At 45.0% G+C, this 27,166-nt stretch overlaps 1 protein-coding gene across 9 annotated transcripts in view; it reads right to left on the bottom strand.

Moving 5' to 3' along the window:
- MSANTD3 (Myb/SANT DNA binding domain containing 3) overlaps positions 1–27,166 on the bottom strand; it is a 132,237-nt gene that overhangs the window by 7,117 nt on the left and 97,954 nt on the right. For 7 of the 9 annotated variants that reach the window (XM_033929624.1, XM_033929625.1, XM_033929618.1 and 4 more), the window contains 2 exons: positions 20,586–20,729; positions 3,766–5,604 (listed from right to left, as the gene is read on the bottom strand). In XM_033929624.1, coding sequence (XP_033785515.1) covers positions 5,198–5,604; positions 20,586–20,729 — 551 coding nt within the window. In that variant the 3' untranslated portion in view covers positions 3,766–5,197. Of the gene's footprint in view, positions 1–3,765; positions 5,605–20,585; positions 20,730–27,166 lie in introns of those variants that run through there. The other 2 variants (XM_033929627.1, XM_033929626.1) reach the window with 1 other exon arrangement.

Below are 27,166 nucleotides of genomic sequence, written 5' to 3'. Positions count from 1 at the left end.
ACTAGAAGCGATCACCCCATTAAACACTAACCTTTCATATTTTTCATAATATGAGGATGGAAATTTTAAAAAATGCTTTAAAAAACTTTTTCAATCACCTGTAATGCATTTTTCTTTTTGTGAATAGTATAGCATGTGTTGTATATTGAATATGCCTAGTCATGTCCTTGAAACATTTCTATAATTAAACAGGTGGGTGGCTACCTTTGCTAAAGATGAGATCACTAAGAGGCAGATTCTCAAAACTAAAATCTGCCTTTAATGTGCTCACTAAACTAATTCCAGCTGGTTTATCATTCAAGTATTTTAGCAGTGGATTATCCAAACGGTTTACTGAGGTCTTTACTGAGTTTTCTCGCAGTCTCCGATACTGCCATACAAAGGTAGTACAAGGTCATTAATATTAAAATGATCACTCCCCCAGGGCTTTGTAACGCTACATCTTTTATTTACATAGGGGTCTCATCTCAGGGAAGGGTGATGGGATAGATGTTCCAATTGTTTTGGTTACACCAGATGATAATTATCTTGCCATGATCATATTATAGATCCATGATTTGTTTTCTATGTGTAGCTTCTGTACATTATATTGATCTTTCAGGTTGTACTGTTTGCATGTTCATCGATTAAATTGTTTGCAAGGCAGCAGATAGCACATTAAGGGAGGAGTAAGTAAATATTGGAATATGCATGTTTTAATATTTTCTGTTTTGATGTACATTTACACAATCACCTATAACATTGTTCACTGTTAAGTGAGAGGGGGTAGGGAGTTTATGCAAGATATTGGAAAATGGATGACATGTGATGGCTTGTATTCTGTTTCCGGTTGTACTTTTGTGTTGTCATCAATAAAACCTGTTAAAAGTAAAATGATCACTCTTAAGTGATTCTAATCTCAGTGGAGCCATGCTGTCCTATGGCGCTTTTAGAAAAGAAATCAAGACAATATTATTTGATAAATTTATCTCTTAATCTGTGATTTCATTTTTAACATAATTAATTTTATTCCATTAATGTTAAATTTTTAATGTCTTTTTAATACAATAGGTTGTATTCATTTTTTACTATTTTGTATTTCACTGATTGTCCAGTTTTTTCTCTTTTGTGGAAACTGCCTAGAATTCTTTTGATTAAGACGGTATAGAAAAATAAAGTTATGTTATGTTATGTATGTTGTGCCACATTTGCAGCCAAAATTTACTGACAAATCTGAGCTGTCATTGTCTTACTTTCTTATCAGTGCCTGAGCACTGATTGGCTCAGGCACTGACAGGTTTGACAGCTCACAACCCCCACGCCCAAAAAAAAAAATAATTTTAATAATAATTTTAAAAAAACACAAACTGAAGATAGGCAGGAGAGATGCCTACTCTCTGCTGCTGGGTTGCACAATTATCCAACATTAATAACTGCCCCACTACACCGTCCTCGGCAGCAGGAGAGATGCCCACCACCTCCCATTGTCAATCAATGCTCCCCCACCCACTACCAAGTGATGCCCACTCTCTCCCACAGCCACTTAACCTCCCCCCTATGCCTCCGATGACCCCCGCCCTGTCCCCCTTATCTTACTTAGATGGCTGGTCAGAGGGATGCCTACTTCCATTGGTCAGCTGGCCTGCCTCTTTAAAAGGGCGAGCCCTCCCTTTCCCGGTGCATCCTCCTATGGGAAGGGCCCATTAGAGCCTTAGGCCCCTCCCCAGATACACCGGGGAGAAGACCAAGGCTCAAAATGGCCAAGACACCTAAGGCCCTACCCATAGGAGGGGCTTTAAACAACCTGGGCCAATCAGAGCCTTAGGCCCCTTCCCGGCGCATCTGGGGAGGGGCCAATGGGAGCCTTAAACAACCTGGACCAATCAGAGCCTCAGTCCCCTCCCTGGTGCATCCAAGGATGCACTTGGGAGGGGAAGGTCCACCATTTTGAAGAGGTGAGCCTGCTGGCTGGAGGGAGTAGGCATCCCTCTGGCCAACCATCTTAAGAAAGGTAAAGGATAGAGGGCGGGGGTCAGAGGCATAGTGGGGGGTTGCGTGGAGGCGGAAGAGAGTGGGCATCTCTTCCACTGCCGAGGAGGCTGTTGTTTGGCGATGGGAGAGAGTGGGCATCTCTCCTGCTGTCGGGTGAAGAGTTGCTTAACTTCGGCGGCTCAATTTGCTGAGGTTTGGTGTTTTTTTTGGGGGGAGGGGGGTTGCATTTATTCTGCACATGTGCCCATTGCCATCACCAACGATGGGCACATGCAAATTTAGCAAATCTTTGCTACTCTCTGCCAACCTCATTTGCATGAGCATTTGGGGGAGAATGACTCGCTTTTTTAAAATTGCTATTATAACAGCTGCGATAGCGGCTCGTCAGTTTTAATGCAAATTTTTTAGAATCTAGCCCTAAATAAACACAGGGTAGGAAATTTTCATAGGTTGGTGCTCCATCCAGTGCTTTACCAATCAAAATGTGCACATTTTGTTCAATGTGAGTAAAAATATGCACATATAGCCTTAAGACACATAAGAGGGCTGAATGAAAAATAATGAGACTGCCTGTATTTTTCTTTCCAAAGTAGACATGGCAATGCTGTGCTGGTTCTTGTGAAGCTCATATATCAACGTTTCTGAACCTGCAGTTGGACTGCCGTAGTCTTCATTGTTGGGTCACAGTGAGAGGAAGAACTTCATATGTTTCATCTTGGCAGATGAGGAAGACATGTCTGTGAGAATACGCAGCACAGCCAATTGTTTCACCACCATATCTTTGCCGTACCATTTCAAGAGTTTCATTACCATTCGTTCCAAGTTTAACACAAAATTCAAATCACACACTTGTGGTATACTCTCACAGACCTGTTTTCCTCATCTGCCATGACAAAATATACAAAGTTCTTCTTGCTGTGACTCAACAATGAAGACTATGGCAGTCCAACTGAAGATTCAGAAATGACGTATGAGCCTCACAAGAAAAACAGAAACAGTCATTATTTTTCAATCAATCAGCCCTCGTACATTTACTCAGAACAGAGGTGTTCGCGAGAGGAGGGATTTTGCCTATGCAAAGGCTTTTGAAAATTCAGGCAGTCCCCAGGTTAAGATTGAGTTACATTTTTAAAGATGCTCTTAAGTTGGATTTATATGTAACTCAGAACTTGTAGATTTTAAGATTCTTGCTGCTTACCTCTGCTCCCAGGTGACAAAAGGGCCAACTGCCCCTACCAATGTAGCCTCTAACGTACAGCATACACAACCACACACTGTTCTTAATGTGGCAATGCATCATTCCTGAATCTGCTATAGAAGTGTAGGAGTCTATTCCACTGGAAATACTGCTCAGTGAAATCAAATGAAGCTGCGACCGAATTCTTAAGTACGAGCTGTACTTAAGTCAAACGTCTAACTTGGGGACTGCCTGTATCTGTATATAAACAAACTTACAAAATGTGTGTGCCCTGGAGAGCATATGTAAATGTGAGCATTTAAATGGGTAAAAAGAGCTCCTATTTTTATAAGTGCTGCTCACAAAGACTGTACCCAGATGTTCAGTGGCAGTATCTGGATAAAGCCACTGAAAAGCTTTATTGACTACCCTGCTGCTATCTGGGTAGGGCAGTGGTTCTTAAACCTGTCCTGGGGGACCTCCAGTCAATCAGGGTTTTCAAGATATCCTTAATTAATATGCATGAGGCAGATATGCATATGATAGAGGTGACAGGCATGCACATCTGCCTCATGCATACTCATTAAAAATATCTTGAAAACCCGACTGGCTAGGGGTCCCCCAAGACAGGTTTAGGAACCACTTGTCTAGGGGAAATTGGATGTTATTTGAATTTTAATACTAAACATTGATGGTACCTGGATAACCTTTGGTGGTCAAAACTGGTATTCAACATTGGTATCCAGATATTAGCCAGTGCTCAATATTTAGGTATAGATTTAAATACCACAGTCAGTATTTAAATCCCATGGTAACTGCAGTGTTTAAATATCAGGAAATAATTTTTTCTAGGATTGATTTTCAAAAGTACATTCCCAAATCCTGCAAAGAGAAAAATATGCATATACAGTATGTTTACCCATGTGCAGTTACAAACAGACCTCCAAAATGAACTTTGGTCAGTGGTTGAAATACCAAGAAACAATTAACAAAATAGAAAATTTGGGAACAGTCAAGAATTTCTTGGAGATATTGGCATTTCTCTATATTTTTCTTCTAAATGTTTTCTCAATTTTAGTCTCTTTCAAAATTTTGCTCTCACCCACCCTCCTCTTTTCTGACCCTGATTTTCTCTCTCTCATCTCTTCCCCTTCCTTTAACTATTTTTCTCAATGTGGTGGCTCCTCTGCCCAGGATAGTTTTTCTTGGTTAGGGCTTGGTCCCAAATCCTCCTGGAATATTTCCAGCCCCGTTCATCACTCTTTCTTTTCTGTGCATACATTAAAACAAAAAAACTAAAAATAGTCACAATCATTCAATAATAAAAATATATTAGCCTTGTAATATGGGACACTGATCTTCACAAGAAATACAATTCTAAGTTTTTCAGGAATATAAATCTATCAATCACAATTCCCTCCACTTGGACCAGTGTTTTTTTTTTTATTCTAGAATTAAAATAGCAGCCTAAAGTTGACATACGTTTTGGCACACTTCACTCCAACATGAGAAAAACTGGGTTCTATATATTCATTTCACCACGTGATGTACCGTAAAGTCCATAAGGGTCAAAATCCTACATCCAAAGTCATTTGCTCAAAAAAAATGTGCACTTCACTTTATATGAAATGACTTACTTTAAAAGAACGCAAGCTTTATTTCTTTCGCTCTATTTAAAAAATAAAAGGTAAAACACTACCTTTCCAGATTTTATATGAAGTAATTTCCATATATTTTTAATGCTTCCTCAAGGCATATTATTCAGAGGGCAAGGAACCACTTTGTTTGCTAGACAAAATGTTCAAACCAGAATACAATATAATAATGCATACTTAGCAACCAGTCAGATGATTCCCTCAGTCCAAGTCATGGAAGAATACCTTTTACTTGACTCATTTGCACCTATTTTCCTTGAAGTTGTTCAGTGAATACTATCCGTTTGCACTGAGAGTCCACGCATGTGCTCATAAGGCCCATTTAACAAGGCCTCATGCCAAAGCACCATAGGGACTGCTTGTTTTCACTCTTCTCCCAGCAGTACCACACTAACTAAGGAGAACTGGGAAAAGGCCTATTAAATGAGGAGACAGGCCACTCTTTTGTTATAGTTTGCAGTTTTCTCTCCCAGTACATTTTCTTTTTATTTAGCACTTCCATTTTTATCCGGTGTTGTTCTTCCGCCATCTCACACTCTCTCTCTATTTGCTGCATCTTGGCCACGTGCACTTCATTCATCTGTATCAGTTGCAGCTGTAAAATGGACATCTGCTGCTGATGCTCCTCTTCATGCATTTTTTTTACAACACCCTCCTGGGCCACTTTACTTCTGTAGTTTTTGTTACCTGTTGTTCTAGCAGCTGAACATGAGGGCTCAGGCTGGGAGGTGCCTTCACAAACTGGCAAGTTTGTCATCTCTTTATCTTCATCACACAGTTCTCTGTCTGACACATGCGACTCTAAAACAATCCCAGAAAGATAGTTATGTTAAAAAAACCCCAAATACTCAACATGCATCCAACATTTTCATTTCTCTACTAGACAGATATACATTCAAACCCACTTGCTCATTTTTTTTGCCTGAACACTACCATTGAGACTTGTATGTTAGATTTACAAAGGGCCAATGCAAACAACTGGGTAAATAATATACAAAAAATATTTGTGCCGGATCATCGCTACATGGACATTTAAGTTAAGTTTTTGGTTTCACTATTTTTGGAGTCTCAAGTTGTTTGGACATTTAATTTTTGGACATTTAACTTTTGTATTGCATATCACTACATTCACTATGAAGTATTTTTAATCACCTTTCTACTACAAAAGTTGGTGCAATGATAGATTCAGTGAAAGACTCTATAGGGGCTTGTCCCCCGTTTTGAGAATTTCCATTCCATTCTTGGATTCTGAGCACCATCTTGGTTTAAAAGGTATTAAAAGTCTTTTTTTGTTCCTTTTTGTTTTTTGTAGATTTACAAAGGGCACATACTTCAGCTCAAGCTTTTTTTTTTAATCTTATATTTTAACATTCAATATGAAATCAGGCCTCATTTTTAATCTTTCTCCCTTTTTCATTATTCTTAATTTTTTGCCCCCTCCCCCGATGTGTTACCCATATATGTTCTCTTTTTTCTTTAATTATTGTAGTTCATCCCACCCTTCCTTTTGTACCTATATTGAATTTTTGTATGTATACAGTGGTGCCTCACACAACGAACTTAATTGGTTCCAGGAGCAAGTTTGTTATGCGAAACGTTCGTTATGTGAAACGCGTTTTCCCATAAGAATACATGTAAAAAAAAATAATTCGTTCTGCAGCATTAAATATGCTAAGATGACATAAAAAAAGATAAATTTTTGGTTATTATTTTTATTTAGATACATCTAAAAACATAATTGTTTTTTAAAACAACACACATTTTTTAAATTTAAAGACAGACTAAGTAGAGTCTAATTTTACAGTGAGAGAGGGCAGAGTCTCAGCGGCAAAAACTGGGACTTAACTGTTCATTTTTTTTTTTTTTCTACCGTGTTTCCCCGATGATAAGGCAGGGCCATCAAATAAGACAGCCCCCCCTTTTTAGAAAAAAATGTAAAATAAGGCACCCCCCCCCCCGCAAATAAGCCACCCACCGATACCTGCGCTTACCCGAATCGGGTGGTACGGTGGGTGACTCCGTGTGGTCCCTGGCACCCCCGACACGATCGGGGCAAGAGGGGGCCCAAGCCCTCTTGCCCCCCCGACTCCCCGACACGATCGGGGCAAGAGGGAGCCCAAGCCCTCTTGCCCCCCGACTCCCCGACACGATCGGGGCAAGAGGGAGCCCAAGCCCTCTTGCCCCCCCGACTCCCCGACACGATCGGGGCAAGAGGGAGCCCAAGCCCTCTTGCCCCCCCCCCCCCGACTCCCCGACACGATCGGGGCAAGAGGGAGCCCAAGCCCTCTTGCCCCCCCGACTCCCCGACACGATCGGGGCAAGAGGGAGCCCAAGCCCTCTTGCCCCGCCGATTCCCCAACTCCCCGACAATATCGGGCCAGGAGGGAGCCCAAGTCCTCCTGGCCACGGCGACCCCCTAACCCCACCCTGCACTACATTACGGGCAGGAGGGATCCCAGGCCCTCCTGCCCTCGACGCAAACCCCCCCTCCCCCCAACGACCGCCCCCCCAAGAACCTCCGACCGCCCCCCCAGCCGACCCGCGACCCCCCTGGCCGACCCCCACGACACCCCCAACCCCCTTCCCCGTACCTTTCTGTAGTTGGCCGGACAGACGGGAGCCAAACCCGCCTGTCCGGCAGGCAGCCAACGACGGAATGAGGCCGGATTGGCCCATCCGTCCCAAAGCTCCGCCTACTGGTGGGGCCTAAGGCGCCTGGGCCAATCAGAATAGGCCCGGGAGCCTTAGGTCCCTCCTGTGGGCAGGGCCTGAGGCACATGGTCGGGTTGGGCCCATGTGCCTCAGGCCCCGCCCCCAGGAGGGACCTAAGGCTCCCGGGCCTATTCTGATTGGCCCAGGCGCCTTAGGCCCCACCAGTAGGCGGAGCTTTGGGACGGATGGGCCAATCCGGCCTCATTCCGTCGTTGGCTGCCTGCCGGACAGGCGGGTTTGGCTCCCGTCTGTCCGGCCAACTACAGAAAGGTACGGGGAAGGGGGTTGGGGGTGTCGTGGGGGTCGGCCAGGGGGGTCGCGGGTCGGCTGGGGGGCGGTCGGAGGTTCTTGGGGGGGGCGGTCGTTGGGGGGAGGGGGGGTTTGCGTCGAGGGCAGGAGGGCCTAGGATCCCTCCTGCCCGTAATGTAGTGCAGGGTGGGGTTAGGGGGTCGCCGTGGCCAGGAGGACTTGGGCTCCCTCCTGGCCCGATCGTGTCGGGGAGTCGGGGGGGCAAGAGGGCTTGAGCTCCCTCTTGCCCCGATCGTGTCGGGGAGTCGGGGGGGCAAGAGGGCTTGGGCTCCCTCTTGCCCCGATCGTGTCGGGGAGTCGGGGGGGCAAGAGGGCTTGAGCTCCCTCTTGCCCCGATCGTGTCGGGGAGTCGGGGGGGCAAGAGGGCTTGGGCTCCCTCTTGCCCCGATCGTGTCGGGGAGTCGGGGGGGCAAGAGGGCTTGGGCTCCCTCTTGCCCCGATCGTGTCGGGGAGTCGGGGGGGGCAAGAGGGAGCCAGGCGGAGAGAGGGCAGTTAAGCGCAGTGCCTGCGCGGAAGGATGCAGCTCGGGCGACTTCGTTGTGTGAAACGAAGTTCGTTGTACGAATCAAGACATAAAGTTCGTTGTGCGCAGCGTTCGCTGTGCGAGGCGTCCGTTATGCGAGGCACCACTGTATATTGGTTTGTACTTATCTACTACAATGTTATTCCCCCATTTTAAAATCTGTAATACGCTTTGAAATATTTGATAATGCGTGCACATCAAATTTTTAATAAAAACTTGAAACTTTTCTTTTTGTCTGCTGATTTCTATAAAGTATAGATTTTTCAACCCAGTCTTTGGTACACAGGGGTCAGGGGTTTTCAGGATAACCACAATGAATTTGTTTGAGATTGGTATGACTACATCCATTTTATGCAGATCTATTTATTTTGTGCATATTCTGTGAATATCTTGAAAAACTTATCTGACTACTGTGTGTCCTGAGTTGAGAACCCCCTGTCATAAAGAATAAAACACACTCAACTGTGCATCTACTCATAACCTCTTTACTCATAACCATTATTGCTATGGTTCTCATTTCCAAACCTGTCCTGAGGATCCCACAGCCAGTTGGGTTTTAGGATATCCTGCATTATTAGTCATTAAATAAATCTGCATATGTTGGGTTTCCAACAATGGTTCTCACACACACATATTCTTTAGATCCTTAGTGGCTCTAAGGTCCCCAGAAAAAGTCTGGAATGACAGTGCAGCTTGCACAAAAATCCCAGTAAGTTGTCCAAAGAGCCTTATGACACGAGTCTACTGAACTCAAGAATGACTATCTCCCACCCACTAGGGTGATCTAGCTTTCAATTCCTGTTTAGTCAAGAACCCTCAAATTTTATGTACATTTACCATAGAGTTCTTAGTTCTTTTTTCAGAGGGAAGGGTTAGAATCGTTTGTGTTATCTTAACTCTTTCAGAACAAACATTTGGTGGCACTTGTATATTTTGGTATTTCATCCAAAACTGAAAATGAGTTTTCAAAAATTGCTTTAAAAAATATATATTTGAAACCTCTGAAATGCTTTTATTCAACAGTTTAAGACATATTCCAGTACAATAGGTGAGACATTCTAGACAGTAGGGTTATCAAAAGATTAGGTTATTTACCTCTGCTAATCTTTCTTGTAAATATCCTCTGGAAGCTTCACAATAGGGTTGTGTATTTCTTTCAGTCTTGAACTGCAGGGAACTAAAAATCAAATTCTAGCCCCTCCCTCTGTGGTCATATCCCTGTACTCACCCCTGGAACTCCAGTTGGTACCAAAGCCAGGCAGATCTAGTACAAACAGGAAATGCAAGAAAAGACAGAGAGGGGGTGCGGGGACTTCCCGCTACTTATCAATTCTGCTCATGAGAAACAAATTTAAAACAATTAGCACCAAAAGGCTAAACTTGGCTTATCATCAAATTTTTATCATCAAACAATTTGAAAACAGTATAAATTTGGATAAAGGAGACACAGCCATAGGTTGTAGAAAGGGCCACCACCCGAGGAACCCTCTAACCTACCATTATTTTCAGTGAAACTGGTCAAAGACAGAAATCCAGCTTACCAGTTAGGCAGAATAGACAGGTGTGATGCTTCCAGAAGATATTTACAAGAAAGAAGATTAGCAGAGGTAAATATCTTTCATTCTTGTATAACCACCTCTGGAAGCTTCACGATAGGCAGAAGTGGCCGCAACAAGGAAAACTGTCTTGATGGTAAGATCCTTCAGAGAGATCCCATCCAGGGGTTCATAGGGCGGACGTGCCAGCGAGTGGAGAACCAAGTTCAAATTCCACATCGGACAAAGCAGTCACAAGGGAGGTCTCAGTCTCCCTGCCCCCAGCAAGAAGTGGACAACATCCAGATGAGACACCAAGGAACCTGAGAACAGCGGGATCCAAACACGAGAGTCCCACAATCTGAACTTGAAGTGAGGAAACCACAAGACCCTTCCTGAGGCCAGCCTGCAAAGAATCCAGCACATCTGCCACGGAAGGAACTGAGGGATCTACCTGAAACCCCCTCACACCAAGCCTGGAAGCATTTCCAGGTCTTGGCATAGGCTGACACAATGGATTTCCGTTTACTCTGAAGGAGCGTAGTGACAATCACAGATAAGTAGCCCCTAGCTGTCAATGCTGCACACTCAAGCATCAAGCTGTAAGACCAATGCGATCAGGATCTTGGATCACTATGGGGCCCTGTGTGAGCAGCCACCGATGGCAGGGGAGGCACAGACCCCTCTCCATGCTCAACCTCACCAGGTCTGCATACCAGTCCGGGGCCACCAGAAACACCTGACCCGCGTGAGAGGCCACCCGGCGCAGAACACGCCCTATCATGGGCCACGGGGGGAGACAGAGAAGTTCTCCCTCGGGCCAAGGTTGTACCAGGGCATCCAGCCCTTCACTGCCGACTTCTCTGCGGCAGCTGAAGAATCTGTCTGCCTTCCATTTCTTAGCTGATGCCATCAGATCGCATGATGGATGGCCCCACTGCCAGACTATGGACTCAAACGCTAGCCTGGATCCAGAATCTGTCATAGAAACATAGAAATAGACGGCAGATAAGAGCCACGACCCATCAAGTCTACCCACTCCAATGACCCTCCCTATCTATCTTTGCGGATAGATCACACATGTTTGTCCCATTTGGCCTTAAAATCTGGCACGCTTCTGGCCTCAATAACCTGAAGTGGAAGACTATTCCAGCGATCAACCACCCTTTCGGTGAAGAAGAACTTCCTAGTGTCACCGTGCAGTTTCCCGCCCCTGATTTTCCACTGATGCCCCCTTGTTGCTGCGGGACCCTTGAAAAAGATATCCTCTTCCACCTCGATGCGACCTGTGAGGTACTTGAATGTCTCGATCATATCTCCCCTCTCTCTACGTTCCTTGAGTGAGTAGAGCTGCAACTTCCCTAACCGCTCCTCGTATGGGAGCTCCTTGAGTCCCGAGACCATCCTGGTGGCCATTCTCTGGACCGATTCCAGTCTCAGCACATCCTTGCGGTAATGTGGCTTCCAAAATTGCACACAGTACTCCAGGTGCGGTCTCACCATGGATCTATACAGTGGCATAATGACTTCAAGTTTACGGCTGACGAAACTCCTGCGTATGCAACCTATGATTTGCCTTGCTTTGGATGAAGCTTGCTCAACTTGATTTGCAGACTTCATGTTTTCCCTGACAATCACCCCTAAGTCTCTTTCTGCTTCAGTTTTTGTCAAAATCTCGCCATTTAGGGTGTAAATCTTGCATGGATTTCGGCTTCCCAGGTGCATGACTTTGCATTTTTTGGCATTGAAACTGAGTTGCCAGGACCTAGACCAGTGCTCCAGTAGAGGTAGGTCATGCATCATATCATCTGCCATTGAATTATTGTCTGTTGTGCTCTTGTTCACTACATTGCTTAGCTTGGCATCATCGGCGAATAATGTTATTCTTCCTCGGAGCCCTTCTGTCAAGTCTCTTATGTAGATGTTGAACAAGATTGGGCCCAGGACGGAGCCCTGTGGCACTCCACTTATCACCTCTGACATTTCGGAGGGGGTGCCATTCACCACTACCCTCTGAAGCCTACCTCCAAGCCAGTTCCCAACCCAATTTGTCAATGTGTCGCCCAAACCTAAAGAACTCATCTTGCTTAGCAACCTGCGGTGTGGTACACTATCAAATGCTTTGCTGAAATCCAGGTAGACGATGTCCAGGGACTCACCAGCATCCAGCTTCCTCGTCACCCAGTCAAAGAAGCTGATCAGGTTGGATTGCCAGGATCTCCCCTTAGTAAATCCATGCTGGTGGGGATCCCGTAGTTTCTCCTCGTCCATGATTCTATCCAATTGGTGTTTGATTAGGGTTTCCATTAGTTTGCTCACTATCGATGTGAGACTCACTGGTCTGTAATTTGCCATCTCCATCTTGGAGCCTTTCTTGTGGAGTGGGATGACGTTAGCTGTCTTCCAGTCCATCGGGACGTTACCTGTACTAAGGGAGAGATTGAAGAGCGCGGATAGCGGTTCCGCTAGGACATCACCCAACTCCCTGAGCACCCTAGGGTGTAGGTTGTCAGGCCCCATTGCCTTGTTGACCTTGATTTTTGACAGCTCGCAATAGACGCTGCTAGGTGTAAACTTGAAATTACTAAACGGGTCAACTGATTTAACCCTTGTCTGTGGCTGAGGGCCGATTCCCGGCGCCTCGCGGATGAAGACTGAGCAGAAGTATTTATTTAACAGTTGGGCTTTTTCCGAGTCCGTTTCTACATAGTCTCCGTCTGGTTTTCTGAGACGTACTATCCCGCCCGAGTTCTTATTTCTGTCACTGATATACCTGAAGAAAGATGTATCTCCTTTCTGGATGTTCTTTGCTAGAGACTCCTCCATGCGGAATTTGGCCTCCCTAACTGCTGCTTTGATGGCCCTTGACTTGGCCAGATATTTTACTCTAGAGTCCTGTGTCCCTGATTGTCGACTTAGAAAGTCTGCCTGAACGTTGTCTATGCCTGCCACATGGGCCATGGATAAAGCCACCAAATGATTTTCCGCCCAGGAAAAGAATCCAGGCCTCCAGACTCAGCAGGGGACCCTTTGTGCACTGTCTGAAAAAACTCAAACAGCCTTCCAATGGAGACACTGTTGAAACCACAACAAGGCCAAACAGATTGCTCAAAGTTCCAGGCGATTGATCGACCAAGTGCTCTCCAGCACAGACCACCAACCTTGAGCCAGGACAGATCTACAGACTGCCCCCAACTGGACAGACTTGCATCCGTTGTAAGGGTCACCCAGTTCAAGACTCGCAGAGGAAGCCCTCTGTCCAGAGTCACAGGATTCAACCACCACATCATGCTGCTGCAGGCCTCCGCCATCCAAGGCAGCTTCACACCCAGCGAATCCCGCTGGGGATTTCATCGAGTCAGGAGGGACAGCTGAAGAGGTCGGAGTCGTCTCTGACCCATGGAATCACATCTATGATCGAAACCATGAGACACAGTACCTGTAGGTACTGCCAGGCCATCAGAGCCTGAACCTCCAACATGTTCCGAATGGCACTCCGAAAATTGAGCTTCATGGAGTCAGACAGAAACACTTGGTTCCTGCCCATGTGGAACTGGACTCCCAGATACTCCAGGTCCTCGTTGGCTCGAGGTGACTCTTCTTCAGACTGATCACCCAGCCGAGACACTCCAGCAGATGCACCATCTGGAGAACCGCCCTGCGGCCTTCCTCCAGCGAGGGAGCTCTGATCAGCCAGTCGCCCAGGTACGGATGAACTAGCACAGCCTGTGAGCGCAGGTGGGCAGCAACGACCACCATGACCTTGGTGAAGGATCTGGGCACTGATGCCAGTCCGAAGAGCAGAGCCACGAATTGGAAGTGCCACCTGAGCGCATGGAATCTCAGTTTGGAATGTGGAGGTACGCTTCCGTGAGATCCAAGGAAGCCAAGAATTCCCCGGTCGCCACTGCTGCTACAAAGGAACGCACTGTTTCCATCCAGAAACACGGAACTCGCAGAAAAGCATTCACTGCCTTTAGGTCTCCAATCTTCGGAGTCTTTCTTTGGCACGATGAAGTATATCGAGTATCTCTCTAAGCCCAAGTCGCCTTTTGGTACAGGTTCTATGGCTGCTAGATCTAGCAGTCTGCGAATCGCCTAGAATGTAGATTAGGCGATTAATCAAACTATATAATAAACTTGGAAACTTGGAACCGTGGACTGCACGCGCCGGGTCCTTTTTGGATTTCCCATGGAAGAAGTCGGGAAGAAATCCGAAGTGGGTTGGAAAAATTGTAGACGAAGACCTCCGAGTACTTTGAGGACCCACTGGTCCAAAGTCACCCTCTGCCTCTCTGCACCCTCTGCCACTCTGGTAGGAAGGCCAAAAGGCGGCCCTCAATCTGAGGGAGAGGCGCCAGAGACCTGGCGTCAGAACTTTCTTGGGTGGGGCAGGAGGACAGTTGTTTGAAGACTGTTGTCGGACTAGATCTCCAAAGCGAGGTCTGGAAGGGGCTCCAAACCTTTGCCCCATCACCAGGGGGCCTGTCATACTGGTGGGGTCTCCTGTAGGGATGAAAATTCAGCCATCCTGAACCCTGAGTCGGGCGAGATTTTGACCTGGGAAGCACCTTACGCTTACGATTCTGAACACTGGCCATGAGGTCATCCAGACCTTGGCCAAACAAGAGCAACCCTTGAAAGGCAACCAGCTCAACGTAGCTTTAGAAGAGTCACCCTACCAATGGCGAATTCAGAGCATTTGCTGGGCTGAGACAGAATAAGCTCCAAGCTTAGCAAAAACCTTCATCATGTTATAGAGGGCATCCGCCAAATAATTCACCCACAAGACTAGGAAGTCAAGGTTCCGCAGGACCTGGCGGAGCTTGGTGTGACACGCCTGGGCCACAAAGGAAGTGGCTACCGTAGCTCTCACTCCTGCTGCCGCGGAATCAAAAAGGCATTTGAGTACAAAATCCACCTGCTGTCCTGAACATCTTTCAGGCAACTCCTCCATCAGAGGGTAAGGAAATGCGTTTAGTGACCTGAGCAACAGCTGAATCCACCTTCGGTGGCACAAATTGTTTGGTGAAATCCGGGTCCATGGGATACAATCGCGCCATGGCCCTAGTACATTAAATGGACACTCCGGGGATTCCCAGACCTCTAAAAGAATCCAAGCCAAATCCGGATAGGAAGCAGAGAGCAGATGCTGATCACTCATAATGGAACATTCTGCCTGTTCCACACAGTCTGAATTAAGGTTCAGTGCCCTTAGGAACTCAGAAATAATGTCAGGCAGGTGGCTAGTCTTAAAAAGCCTATGCACTGCCGGGTTATCCCCCAAATCTCTGTGCCCACTTTCCTGGGGATCACTAAGATCTGCTAGGTTAGCCACATCTGTGGACTCCGCCGAAGAAATATGTGAGACAGCAAAGACACAGAAACCGAAGCAGAAGCAATGTCGGGAACCGCCCATCTACTTTCTGGAGTCCTAGAAACATGCTGGAATTCAGAGGAAGAGTAGACCCCATCTGCTGCACTGGATTCTGAGTGGAAGTAGCAGGCATAGACCTTTTATGCATAAAAGCCTGATACATCATATCTACAAATTCTGGGAGAAAATATCCAGGCCTCAGATTTTGAATGCTTAGCAGACTTATGAAACTTTTCCCCGGAATTGAGCTTGCATTTTGTGGGAGCACCCTCCACGCCCAATTTAGGCGCCCTGGACACAGCAACTGCATCTCCGGTGGAATTGAAGGAAAGCAGGGCCTCTTCGGAGGAAGTGTGAAAACTGGGCATCGGAGGAAGTGTGAAAACTGGGCATGCTTCACCCTCTTCATGGGCCGCGGCACACGTAATACATGACTGCGAATCTGGAAGCCATCCACTGCAAAGATGGCATGAATCTGTGCTATCCTGTCCTGAGGAGGCCATCTGTGAAGTTTGAAGCAAAAACGAAGCTCCTAATGTAAAAAAAAAAAAATACACTTTAAAAAGTTTTAATAAAAATCTAAGATGGCTCCGTGGATGCTGATTTTGCCCTAAAACAGCCCGGGAAAATCACAGGGAACCTGGAAAAACAGCAATTTTTCAATTTTACAAGTGTGGGCATGCAGGGAAACTACCCCAAAACCCGATATTAGAACCCCCCCCCCCCAAAATCGCCAAACTTGAGGGCACACAGACACCACAGAGACATGTGTTGTAATAGAAATCAATGGCAGCCAGCTAAACACAGAGCAAGGAGATCAGTACCTCAGGAGCAGAGAAAACTGTTATTTCAGATCTTCTGACCACCTCACCTTCCCAGTCACCCCAGACAGCGACTACCAGGACCTCTAAGGAAAATAAGGGAAGCCACGCGGTCCGGTTCCGATCTCGGCGCACCTCCACAGAACTGAGCAGCCTGTGCTCTACCCCTTAGTGGACGAACCCAGGGTGAGATGGCTCCCAATCCTGGAGACCGGATCTGACCTGCAGGCTGTCCAGGGGGCTTACTGCAGGTTAGCTAACAGGTAACCCCCCCAGAAGCAGGTAATATTAAAGCACAAGTCTGCGATCTCCCACCAAAGGATGGCCCCGCAGGGTGAATCCACAGCACTAGGGCAAGACCCGGTCAAAAAACAAACTGAAGTGACAAGAGGTAAGTACCCTCACTGCTAAAGGTTCACTAGAAGACACTTTGAGTCAGACAAGAATCTCTCTACAGGGATTTAACAAACGCACAGAGTGGAGAGCTATGTATGTTAACGCACATAGTTTAGGGAATAAAATTTTAGAACTGGAAACAGAAATTGTGAATGCCGACTTAGACGTGGTGGCTATATCAGAAACATGGTTCACGGACTCCCATGGGTGGGATACAACTATACCAGGATACAACCTGATTCGACAAGACAGGGAGGGTAAGCTAGGAGGAGGGGTAGCACTTTACATCAAAGAGAACATCAAAATAACCAGGATCACAGATGTTAAGTACACCGGGGAATCCATCTGGGTTAACCTGGCCAGAGGTGGAGAAAAGTGCCTGTACCTTGGTGTGGTATACAGACCTCCAAGACAAACAGAGGACAAGGATAACGAATTGACTGAAGACATTGAAAATATTACTCTACGGGAAGGACACCGTTCTGCTAGGGGACTTCAACATGCCCGATGTAGACTGGAACACACTCTCAGCAACAACTTGTGGTAGCAGGAGGATTTTGACGTCCATGATGGGAGTACAGCTCAAACAAATGGTACTAGAGCCCACTAGGGCCGAGGCCATCCTAGACCTCGTACTTACAAACGGCGAGAGTGTCTCGGAGGTCTCAGTGGGAGAAAAGCTAGCTACCAGTGACCATAACATGGTATGGTTCAACCTCAGGAAAGGTTTCCCTAAATCACAAACTAAAACGAGGGTACTCAATTTCCGGGGAGCTGATTTCGCACGTATGGGAAATTTCGTCCAGCAGACGCTGCAGGATCAAGAAGCAACTGATAATGTGGAAACCATGTGGTCAAACCTGAAATTGACCCTACACGAGGCAACTATCCGCTACATAAAATTGGTACATAAACAACAAAGACACAAAAAACCCCAATGGTTCACTGAAGAGGTCTCGCACCTCGTCAGGGAGAAAAAAAGAGCATTTCTTTCATACAAACGCACGGGAACAGATGAAGCTAACATTGAATATAGGACCAGGTCTGCAGCAGTCAAAACAGCAGTCAGGGAGGCCAAGCTCGCAGTGGAAGAAACTCTAGCAAAGAACATTAAGAAAGGGGACAAATCCTTCTTCAGGTACATTAGTGACAGGAAAAAAAACACAAACGGGATAGTACGCCTCAAAACTCTGGATGGGAATTACGCGGAAACAGATCCCGATAAAGCCAAACTGCTGAATGAATACTTCTGCTCGGTTTTTACCTGCGAGGCTCCAGGGAATGGGCCACATCTGGAAGCAACGTCAAGCGTGGAAGACCCATTTCAGAATTTTGAGATCACACCAGCTGATGTCTACAGCGAATTGTCAAGACTCAAGGTGAGCAAAGCCATGGGTCCAGACGAATTGCACCCAAGAGTGCTCAGAGAGCTGTGCGAGGTCCTGGCGGAACCATTAGCCATGCTCTTCAATCTCTCCCTAGAGAAGGGGAGAGTCCCCCTGGATTGGAAAACAGCGAACGTTGTTCCTCTGCATAAAAAGGGATGTAGGGCAGAGGCAGCAAATTACCGACCAGTGAGTCTCACATCGATCGTATGTAAACTCATGGAAACACTAATTAAACGTAAGTTGGACACTATCTTGGATGAGGGGAATCTTAGGGATCCTAGTCAACATGGATTCACTAAGGGTAGGTCGTGTCAATCCAACCTCATCAGCTTCTTTGATTGGGTAACAGGAAAGTTGGACTCAGGAGAGTCTCTGGACATAGTGTATTTGGATTTCAGCAAAGCTTTTGACAGCGTCCCACACTGCAGGTTACTAAACAAGATGAAATCAATGGGGTTGGGTGAGACGATAACTGCATGGGTCAATGATTGGCTGAGTGGTAGACTTCAGAGGGTGATGGTCAACGGTACCCTCTCTGAAACATCAGAGGTGACCAGCGGAGTGCCACAGGGCTCGGTCCTGGGTCCTCTCCTTTTTAATATATTCATAAGGGACTTGACACGAGGGCTGCAGGGTAAAGTGACATTATTCGCCGACGACGCAAAACTGTGCAACATAGTAAGTGATGGCGTTTTACATGATAGTATGACACAGGACCTTCGTATGTTGGAAATCTGGTCCTCGACATGGCAGCTAGGCTTCAATGCTACGAAGTGTAAGGTCATGCACCTCGGTAGCAGAAATCCGTGCAGAACTTACACCTTAAATGGAGTAACATTAGCTAGAACCTCAGTAGAAAGAGATTTGGGAGTAGTCATCAGTGCAGACATGAAGGCTGCCAAGCAGGTAGAGAAAGCCACATCCAAGGCAAGGCAAATGATGGGATGTATCAATAGAAGCTCCGTCAGTCGGAAACCAGGAGTCATAATACCGCTGTACAAGACCATGGTGAGACCTCATCTGGAATACTGTGTGCAATTCTGGAGACCACATTACCGTAAGGACGTGCTTAGAGTCGAGTCGGTTCAGAGGATGGCCACTAGGACGATCTTGGGATTCAAGGGTCTCTCGTACGAAGAGAGACTGAGCAGACTGCGGCTCTACACTCTTGAGGAGCGCAGGGAGAGGGGGGACATGATTGAGACATTTAAATACATCACAGGACGTGTCGAGGTGGAAGATGACATCCTCTTCCCCAGGGGACCCTCGACCACAAGAGGGCATCCGCTTAAACTCAAAGGGGGGAAATTTAGGGGTGACACCAGGAAGTATTTTTTCACGGAAAGGGTGGTAGATCACTGGAATAAGCTTCCGGTGCAGGTAGTCAAGGCCACAGGCGTGCTTGACTTTAAGAGCAAATGGGACATGTACGTGGGATCCCTACGTAAGACGATTCACTAGCATCTAGACTTATTGGGGTGGGTCAGTAGTGTGGGCAGACTTGATGGGCTATGGCCCTTTTCTGCCGTCATCTTTCTATGTTTCTATGTTTCTATGAAATTGCAAATCAATCACGAGCAGAAGAGACAAGACCCTGCAGCTAAGGCTTCAGAGAACAAGACTGGGATTCTAGGGGTGAGTACAGGGATATGACCACAGAGGGAGGGGCTAGAATTTGATTTTTAGTTCCCTGCAGTTTAAAGGCTGAAATAGATACACAACCCTATTGTGAAGCTTCCAGAGGTTATTGTACAAGAATTCCCTTAGTCACATGGTTGCAGAAGGAATCCACTCTGGATTTTTCACTCTGCCTCTATAGTACTTCACTGATCAGTTTAGTGCCCTCTACAGTTTTTTCCTTCTGCACGCATAGATGCAGTTGTATGTGTTCTATTTTTCCCATTTTATTGTTTAAATTCAATGTAATTTTGTATCCCTTTGCTAGGCTGGCCTGCCTCCGATCATACAACTTCCTCTTTCATCGGAGGTAGGCCAGCCTAGCAAAGATCCCGAGGCTGCCTGATGGAACCGCGGCTAAACTAACGCTAGCGGCAGCTGTGTGGGGAAGTTAAAAGCACGCAGTGAGTTGCCACTAGGGAGAGGAGAGGTACTGCTGAGCCGGCCCACTTCTGATGATGCAACTTTCTTTTTCGTCGGAGGCGGGCCAAGGCTGCCTGATGGAATCACTGCCAAAACTAACACTAGCGGCAGCTGTGTGGAGAATTTAAAAGCACACAGTGAGCTGATGATCCAGGGTGGGGGTGGCTGGGAAGAGAAGACGAGGAAGGCAGGAGATACACGACGGCATAAGGAAGTTGGGAAACATACAGCACTGCTGCCATGTATCCACTGGGGTACATGTATTGAGAAATACTGCATTAGATATTGCACCTAAGATGACCCTTATGATCTACACTGTGATGCCATTTTCTTGAATAAATCAAGTATGCGTAAAAAGACCTTTCAGTACTTAAAATAAAAACAAAGTAGACAGAAGGCAGACATCCATGATTCTGGAAACAGTATAAATGAACAGTACCTCTTGGGGCTTTCTATTAAATTTTATCATAAATACAGCACATCCTAATTTTTTGTTTCGTACAGCTTTTTGATCTCTTTCATTCCTATATGCTTTTTCTGTCCTTCGGTTAGCCAACATTTTTTTATAGTGTATCCCTTTTTTCTGCAATCCTCGTCTAAAACATCGTTCACTTGAGATACCTTTAATCAAAGATCTTGGAGGGGAGTTTCCATCAAATAACACCGAGTTGGTCGCAGGTGATCTCCTAAATGATTTGGTTTGGATCTTGCCTTTTTCATCAATAAATAGTTCCAGATCTAAGACATTTTTCTTGCAGTCGAGATCTAAAATTAAAAAAAGATGAAATCAAGAATTTAAACAGCACCATATGCAGTTGTCAAACTGCTCTTAATCTAAATAATTATTTATATAGGTGGTATTGGTAACTTTCTATAAATTGCCTAAAGTTAGGTACCAGGATGATGTGTGCTGGGATGCAAATTCTATATTGACAATTGCATGCACAATTGTTTTTATAGTATACTAGTACAAGTCTACAATTACGCACTTGACTTTAGGCACAAGCATTTACGACAGCTGAATGGCTGGTGCATATATTCGTAACTACTGGTATTCTATCTTGCACACCCCTAAACAACCCATACCACCTTACAAATTAGGCACTTTGGATTTTGCACATAGTTTATAGAATACCAGCTCAGAGCAGTTACATGCATAACTAGCAATTAGAACCATTTAGCCCAATTGACACCAAATATAGGCAATTGGTTATTAATGACAATTAGCTCATCAATCAACTTACACATAGTTCTGACAAATGTTCTATAACTTACAAACACAACTTTGCGCATTAAGCATAAAGCTGTATTCACAAGTTTATAGAATTAGGGGGAAAAGCTTTAAATATTCAACACTAGCATTTAAAGCAATAATTCCAGAAACTATCATCAACCTGCCACTCTGTTCCAAAACAATTAGGCAGGCCAAACATTCTACTTTTATTGATTACTCAATGTTTACTTCAAGTCCAAAATATAATGTCTTGAGCAATAACATTTTAAAACACACAGGGCTAGATCTACCAATGTACAAAGGGCATTCAAAAATTTATCTACCTCAGTAGGAAAGAAAAGCGTTTTCAAAAATGTTAGCTTTATTTTTCAGTATAGTGCCATACACTTCATCCACTTTTTCTGCAATGGTTTTAACCGCTTTGAAAAGAATTATTCTGTTTCACCTTGAAACCAGGACGTCACAGCTTCCTTGACTTCTTCATCACTTGAAAACCGCTGTCCACCAAGAGATTCTTCAAAACTCAGAAGAGGAAATAATCTGAGGGAGATCAGGACTGTAGGGTGGATGGTTCAGCTGAAACCCACATTCTCAGATGGCAGCCTATGATTGTTGTGACTTGTGCACCAGCACAATGTCTGAAGCAGCAGCAAGCCTGCTATGAGTTTTCCTTGTCTTTTCTTCTTGATTAACTACTGTAAAGCTATCATTGTGTGGTTATGGTTGTCTTCTGTGGCATGAACCCTAGAAGCAAAAGTCCTTCATCATCCCAGAAGACAGTTGCCATGATTTTGCCTGCAGATGTTTCTGTCTTGAACTTTTATGGGGTGGGGAATGATTTGTGCCTCCCCTGCAATGACTCAGGATCTCTTCTGATAGACCAAAGTCTCATCTCCATTCACCAAATGATGAAAAAAATTCACTTGTTCTTCACAAAGCATCTCCAAGTTCTCCTGACAACACTGGAGCCTCGTGGCCTTGTGACATGGTATCAGTATTCTTGGAACCCATCTTGCACTAACCTTGGACATGCCCAAAGTTTCATTAATTGATTTCCAAACTGTACATGTTGAGATGCCCATTTCTTCAACTATTCGTGAAACTAATTCTTCTGTCTAACAAAAATCCTTGAATTTCTAACACATTTCTGTGGAAGTTGCTTCCATAGATTGTCCATAGAAACATGATGGCAGATAAAGGCCAAATGGCCCATCTAGTCTGCTCATCTGCAGTAACCACTATTTACGAAGCTTATGGAAGGATTAGTAAATGTTGAACTAGTAAACTATCTGGATAAATTTGAAGTTCTCCATTGTTTTCAATCAGGATTCCATTCAGGATTTATCAAAGAAATGATATTGGCCTCATTGATTGATTGATCATCTTAATGGCCTATTTAGTTTGGTGGACTAGTGCACTGATTCTTCAGATGCATTTAAGTGATGCTTTTGACTTGGTAGACCATGAGATTTTACTAAATTGCCTGGATTCAATTGGAATCTCGGGAAATGGTTCCAAGGTTTCTTGAAAAATCGATTATATCAAGTATTTAGTGCTGATGAATATTTATCTTCGTAGAGTAACCCGTGTGGTATACCACAAGGTTCACCACATTTGCCAACACTATTTAATTTCTATCTAGAATCATTGGGAAATCTACTACACAGCTCGCAGGTCAAATTTTACATCTATGCCGATGATATAACAATACTTATTCCTTTAACATCATTCATGACTGAAGTAAAAAATCAGATCTCATTTATCCAGGCACAAATAAAAAAATAGAACACTAAATTTAAATTGTAGGGGTTTTAGTGAGGTTTTTAATAAAATTTGAAGCCCATTGACTAAATTTGTAAAAATATAATAATGTATTTTCATCATATCTTTCCTTTGGTTTAGTTATCTTTACACATCCAGGGGGGTGGGGGGTTGGAGGGAGGGGAGTAAATATTGATAGGGATAAGGTTATATTGTGCTATAATTATATGCAAGAAAATGAAATTATTGAATGATATTTATGTTACCTATACAGATATTAGTGTAATGTATTTAATACCTATTGTTCTTTCTTTTGTATGACACTGTTTTTGATTAAAAATCAATAAAAAATTTAAATTGAAGCTTAATCCGGAAAAAACAAAGTTTTTTTTTTCTTGCTAGTCCTAATGAAAATGTACTCCATTTAAATGGTCAAAATTATTCAGTAGCTACTAAGATTAAAATATTAGGCGTTACGCTAGATCGATTGTTATCTTTTAACGACCATACTGATGTATTTATCTGTACTATTAAAAATATTTTAGCTTACTGGTTCAGTCATCAATTTTGTCTATTCTGGACTACTGTAATATTGTTTATCTGGGATCTTATTAAAAAAAACAACCAACAACCTTAATAGACTCAGAATAATACAGAATGCAGCAATCTGTCTGATTTTTGGCCTTAAAAAATATGACCATATAAGCCCCTATTATCTAAAGCGTCACTGGTTGCCATTCGAGGCTAGAGTTTTGTTTTAATTTGGCTGTATCTGTTTTAAAGTTTTATTTGGATCGACTCCAACCTACCTCTCTTCCCACTTTGAATTTTACAATTCAAATAAGAATACACGAAAAACCTATTGGTTTATGTTCCCACTGGTAAAAGCATGTTGCAGCAAAAGATTCTTAGGAAAACCTTTTGCATTCCAGGCTAGTGCAATGAATTCATGTTGGAATGTTCTTATTCTCCAAGCTCAGTCTTACTATTTATTCAGAAAAATTCTTAAAACTTACCTGTTTGATAAACATTGACTTAATTACCATTTGTATTTTCTGAGAAATATTTTATATGCTCATATATGTAATTCACTGTTTGTACAGCACCTTCTTGTTATGAATCGCCTTGAACTGACGGTTTGGCGGCATATAAGAATAAATTATCTCTTTCTCTCTCCAAGAGATCCCACGTGCCTATCCCAGGCCCTTTTGAATTCAGACACACTCTGTCTCTACCACCTCTTCTGGGAGACTGTTCCATGCATCTACACCCTTTCTGTTAAAAAGTATTTCCTTAGATTACTCCGGAGCCTACCACCTCTTAACTTCATCCTATGCCCTCTCGTTGCAGAGTTTCCTTTTAAATTAAAGAGATTCAACTCATGCGCATTTACATTACGTAGGTATTTAAGTGTCTCTATCATATCTCCCCTCTCCCGCCTTTCCTCCAAAGTATACAGATTGAGATCTTTAAGTCTGTCCCCATACGCCTTATGATGAAGACCACATACCATTTTAGTAGCCTTCCTCTGGACCGACTCCATCCTTTTTATATCTTTTTGAAGGTGCGGCCTACAGAATTGTACACAATATTCTAAATGAGGTCTCACTAAAGTTTTATACAAGGGCAGCAATACCTCCTTTTTCCTACTAGCCATACCTCTCCCTATGCAACCTAGCATCCTTCTAGCTTTCACCATCACCTTTTCAACCTGTTCGGTCACCTTAAGATCACATACAGTCACACCCAAGTCCCGCTCTTCTGTCGTGCACATAAGCTCTTCACTCCCTAATCTATACCATTCCCTCGGGTTTTTGCAGCCCAAATGCATGACCTTGCATTTCTTAGCATTAAATTTTAGCTGCCAAATTTCAGACCATTCTTCAAGCTTCACCAGGTCTTTCTTCATGTTATTCACAATAACCGGCGTGTCTACTCTATTGCAGATTTTGGTATTATCTGCAAAGAGACAAATCAGTTTGAGGGTCATCTTCAATTGACTCTCTACAAGAGAGCTGCATGGGAATGGGGATGACGGGAATCCCATGGGGGTCACGGGGATCCCGCGGGGTTAGAAGTACCTCGAGAGGCTTGAATAGCTTAGTGCATCTCCTTTTCCAATCCTCCATCTGCACTCACTACTCTCCAAAGCAGCATACAGTGCTCCCAGCATGCCATCCATAGCTGACCTGGAAGCCTTCCTCCGATGTCAGAGCCGAAGTCAGAAGGAAGGTTTCGGGTCAGCCACATGCAGCGCCTGCGCCCCTGTGAAGTTTGTGAACTCATCCTAGAAAAAGTACTACACATCTCATAAATTACTGAGCACCCTCATGTCTAAAGCCTCACTGATTTGAGTCCATTAACTCAAAATGCTTTAAATACAAGGGGCGTTCAATAATTTATCTACCTGAGGCAAACATGTTATGCATGTTGTGACATGTCTCAAGGTTGCAGCTCAGGCGAGTCTAGCATTCCAAGAGACAGGATGTCAGAAGCATCCTCTTGTGAATCAAGGAAGAAGCTGCTAGATCTGGATAAAATTTCTCACAAAAGGAGGGGAAAAAGTCAAAGGAGACTCAAAATGATCCAGAACACCACTGTCCGCCTCATATTCAGCCTGAAAAAATGGGAACACATCACCCCTTTCTACCACAAACTCCACTGGCTACCATTAGAATCCAGAGTCCTATTCAAATTCGCCTGCTTCTGCTATAAAACAGTATTTGGTTTATCCCCAAGCTACATCATCCCTCACTTCTCCCTGAATCACAGCATCAAGAACTCCCGCAGAATCCAACTCTTCGCCTACCCCTCCCTAAAACTTTGCCACTCTAAAAAATTCCTTGACAAAACCTTCGCCTTCCAAGCCACCAAGCCCTCACGGCCCCCAACTACCTTGGCTTTAGAAAACTACTCAAAACCCACCTCTTCCAAGACCAGGATCCTAATGCCCCTTCCTAACTAAATAATCCTCTCCCCTCTACTTCCTCTCCCTCACCCCCCCTGGCAACTTTGATCAATTTGATATTGAACCGCTTGTAACCCCGCTCAATTGATGTAAACCACTTGTAACTCTGTTTAATTGATGTGAACCGCCTAGAACTCTTCTGGGTATGGCGGTATACAAAAATAAAGTTATTATTATTATTACTAGTCTTTAAGCCCGTTAGATTAACGGGTGCTAGAACATATGTGTGTGTGTCTGTCTTTTTTTCTCTCTCTCTCCTTAGCCGCTTTCTTTCTTTCTGCCTTTCTTTTTCTTTGGCTGTCCATCACCACCCCTTGCCTGCTCCCCCTGTCCATTTTCCCTTCCTTTTACCTCCACTGTGTCCACCACCACCCCTTCACTGCTCTCCTTATGCAGCAGCAGCCCTTCTCCCTTTGTTTTACCTCCCCCCTGTCCAGCAGCACCTCTTTCCTTCTCCCCCTGTCCAACATTAGTCCTCCGTTATTTTTTCTTCACCTCCCCTGTCCATCAGCATCTCTTTCCTTCTCCCCCTGTCCAGCAGTAGGCATCCCTTCCTTTTTTATCCTCCCTCCTCCTTCTTATCCCTATGATACTCTTACCTTGCTCTGCCCCTGATCAGAGGTTCCCGACAGCTGCCCAGTTGCACCCATTGGAAAAGTTCCCACTGCCGCATCCCGCACCCCTCCTGACGCGGCTCCCGCTGTCCTTTCTGTCTGTCTCTGTCCCTGGCCCCCTTTGCCTGTCTGTCTTTCTGTGTATCTCCCTGACCCTGTGTCTTTCTTCTTTCCTTTCTGTCTCCCTTCCTCCCTCTGTCTGTCTGTCCAAAGCAGCATTCCATCCCCCTCCCCCCACACCAGTTCCCTGTGCACCTGCCCCTGTGTCTTTCTTATTTTCTTTGTGTTTCCCTTCCTCTCTCTGTCTGTCCAAAGCAGCATTCCATCCCCCTCCATTTCCCTCCCCCCACACCAGTTCCCTGAGCACCTGCCCCTGTGTATTTCTTATTTTCTTTGTGTTTCCCTTCCTCTCTCTGTCTGTCCGTCCAAAGCAGCATTCCCTTCCCCTCCCCCCCCCCACCAGTTCCCTGTGCAGCAGCATTAGCGTTTCCTCTACCCGCCCCTGTCCCTTCCCCTTCCCCTTCCCGCGGGCCGGACTACAAAGGTGGTGATTCCAGCAGCGCTTTTATCAGTCTCCACACGCTGCTTCGGGCCCTTCTGCCCTGATTTACTCTGGCACGTCCCT

The sequence above is a fragment of the Geotrypetes seraphini genome, chromosome 2 (genome assembly GCF_902459505.1).
Source record: "Geotrypetes seraphini chromosome 2, aGeoSer1.1, whole genome shotgun sequence".
NCBI lineage: Eukaryota > Metazoa > Chordata > Amphibia > Gymnophiona > Dermophiidae > Geotrypetes > Geotrypetes seraphini.
The sequence above is the reverse complement of the archived record's forward strand: the minus strand, read 5'-3'. Positions and strand labels throughout refer to the sequence as shown.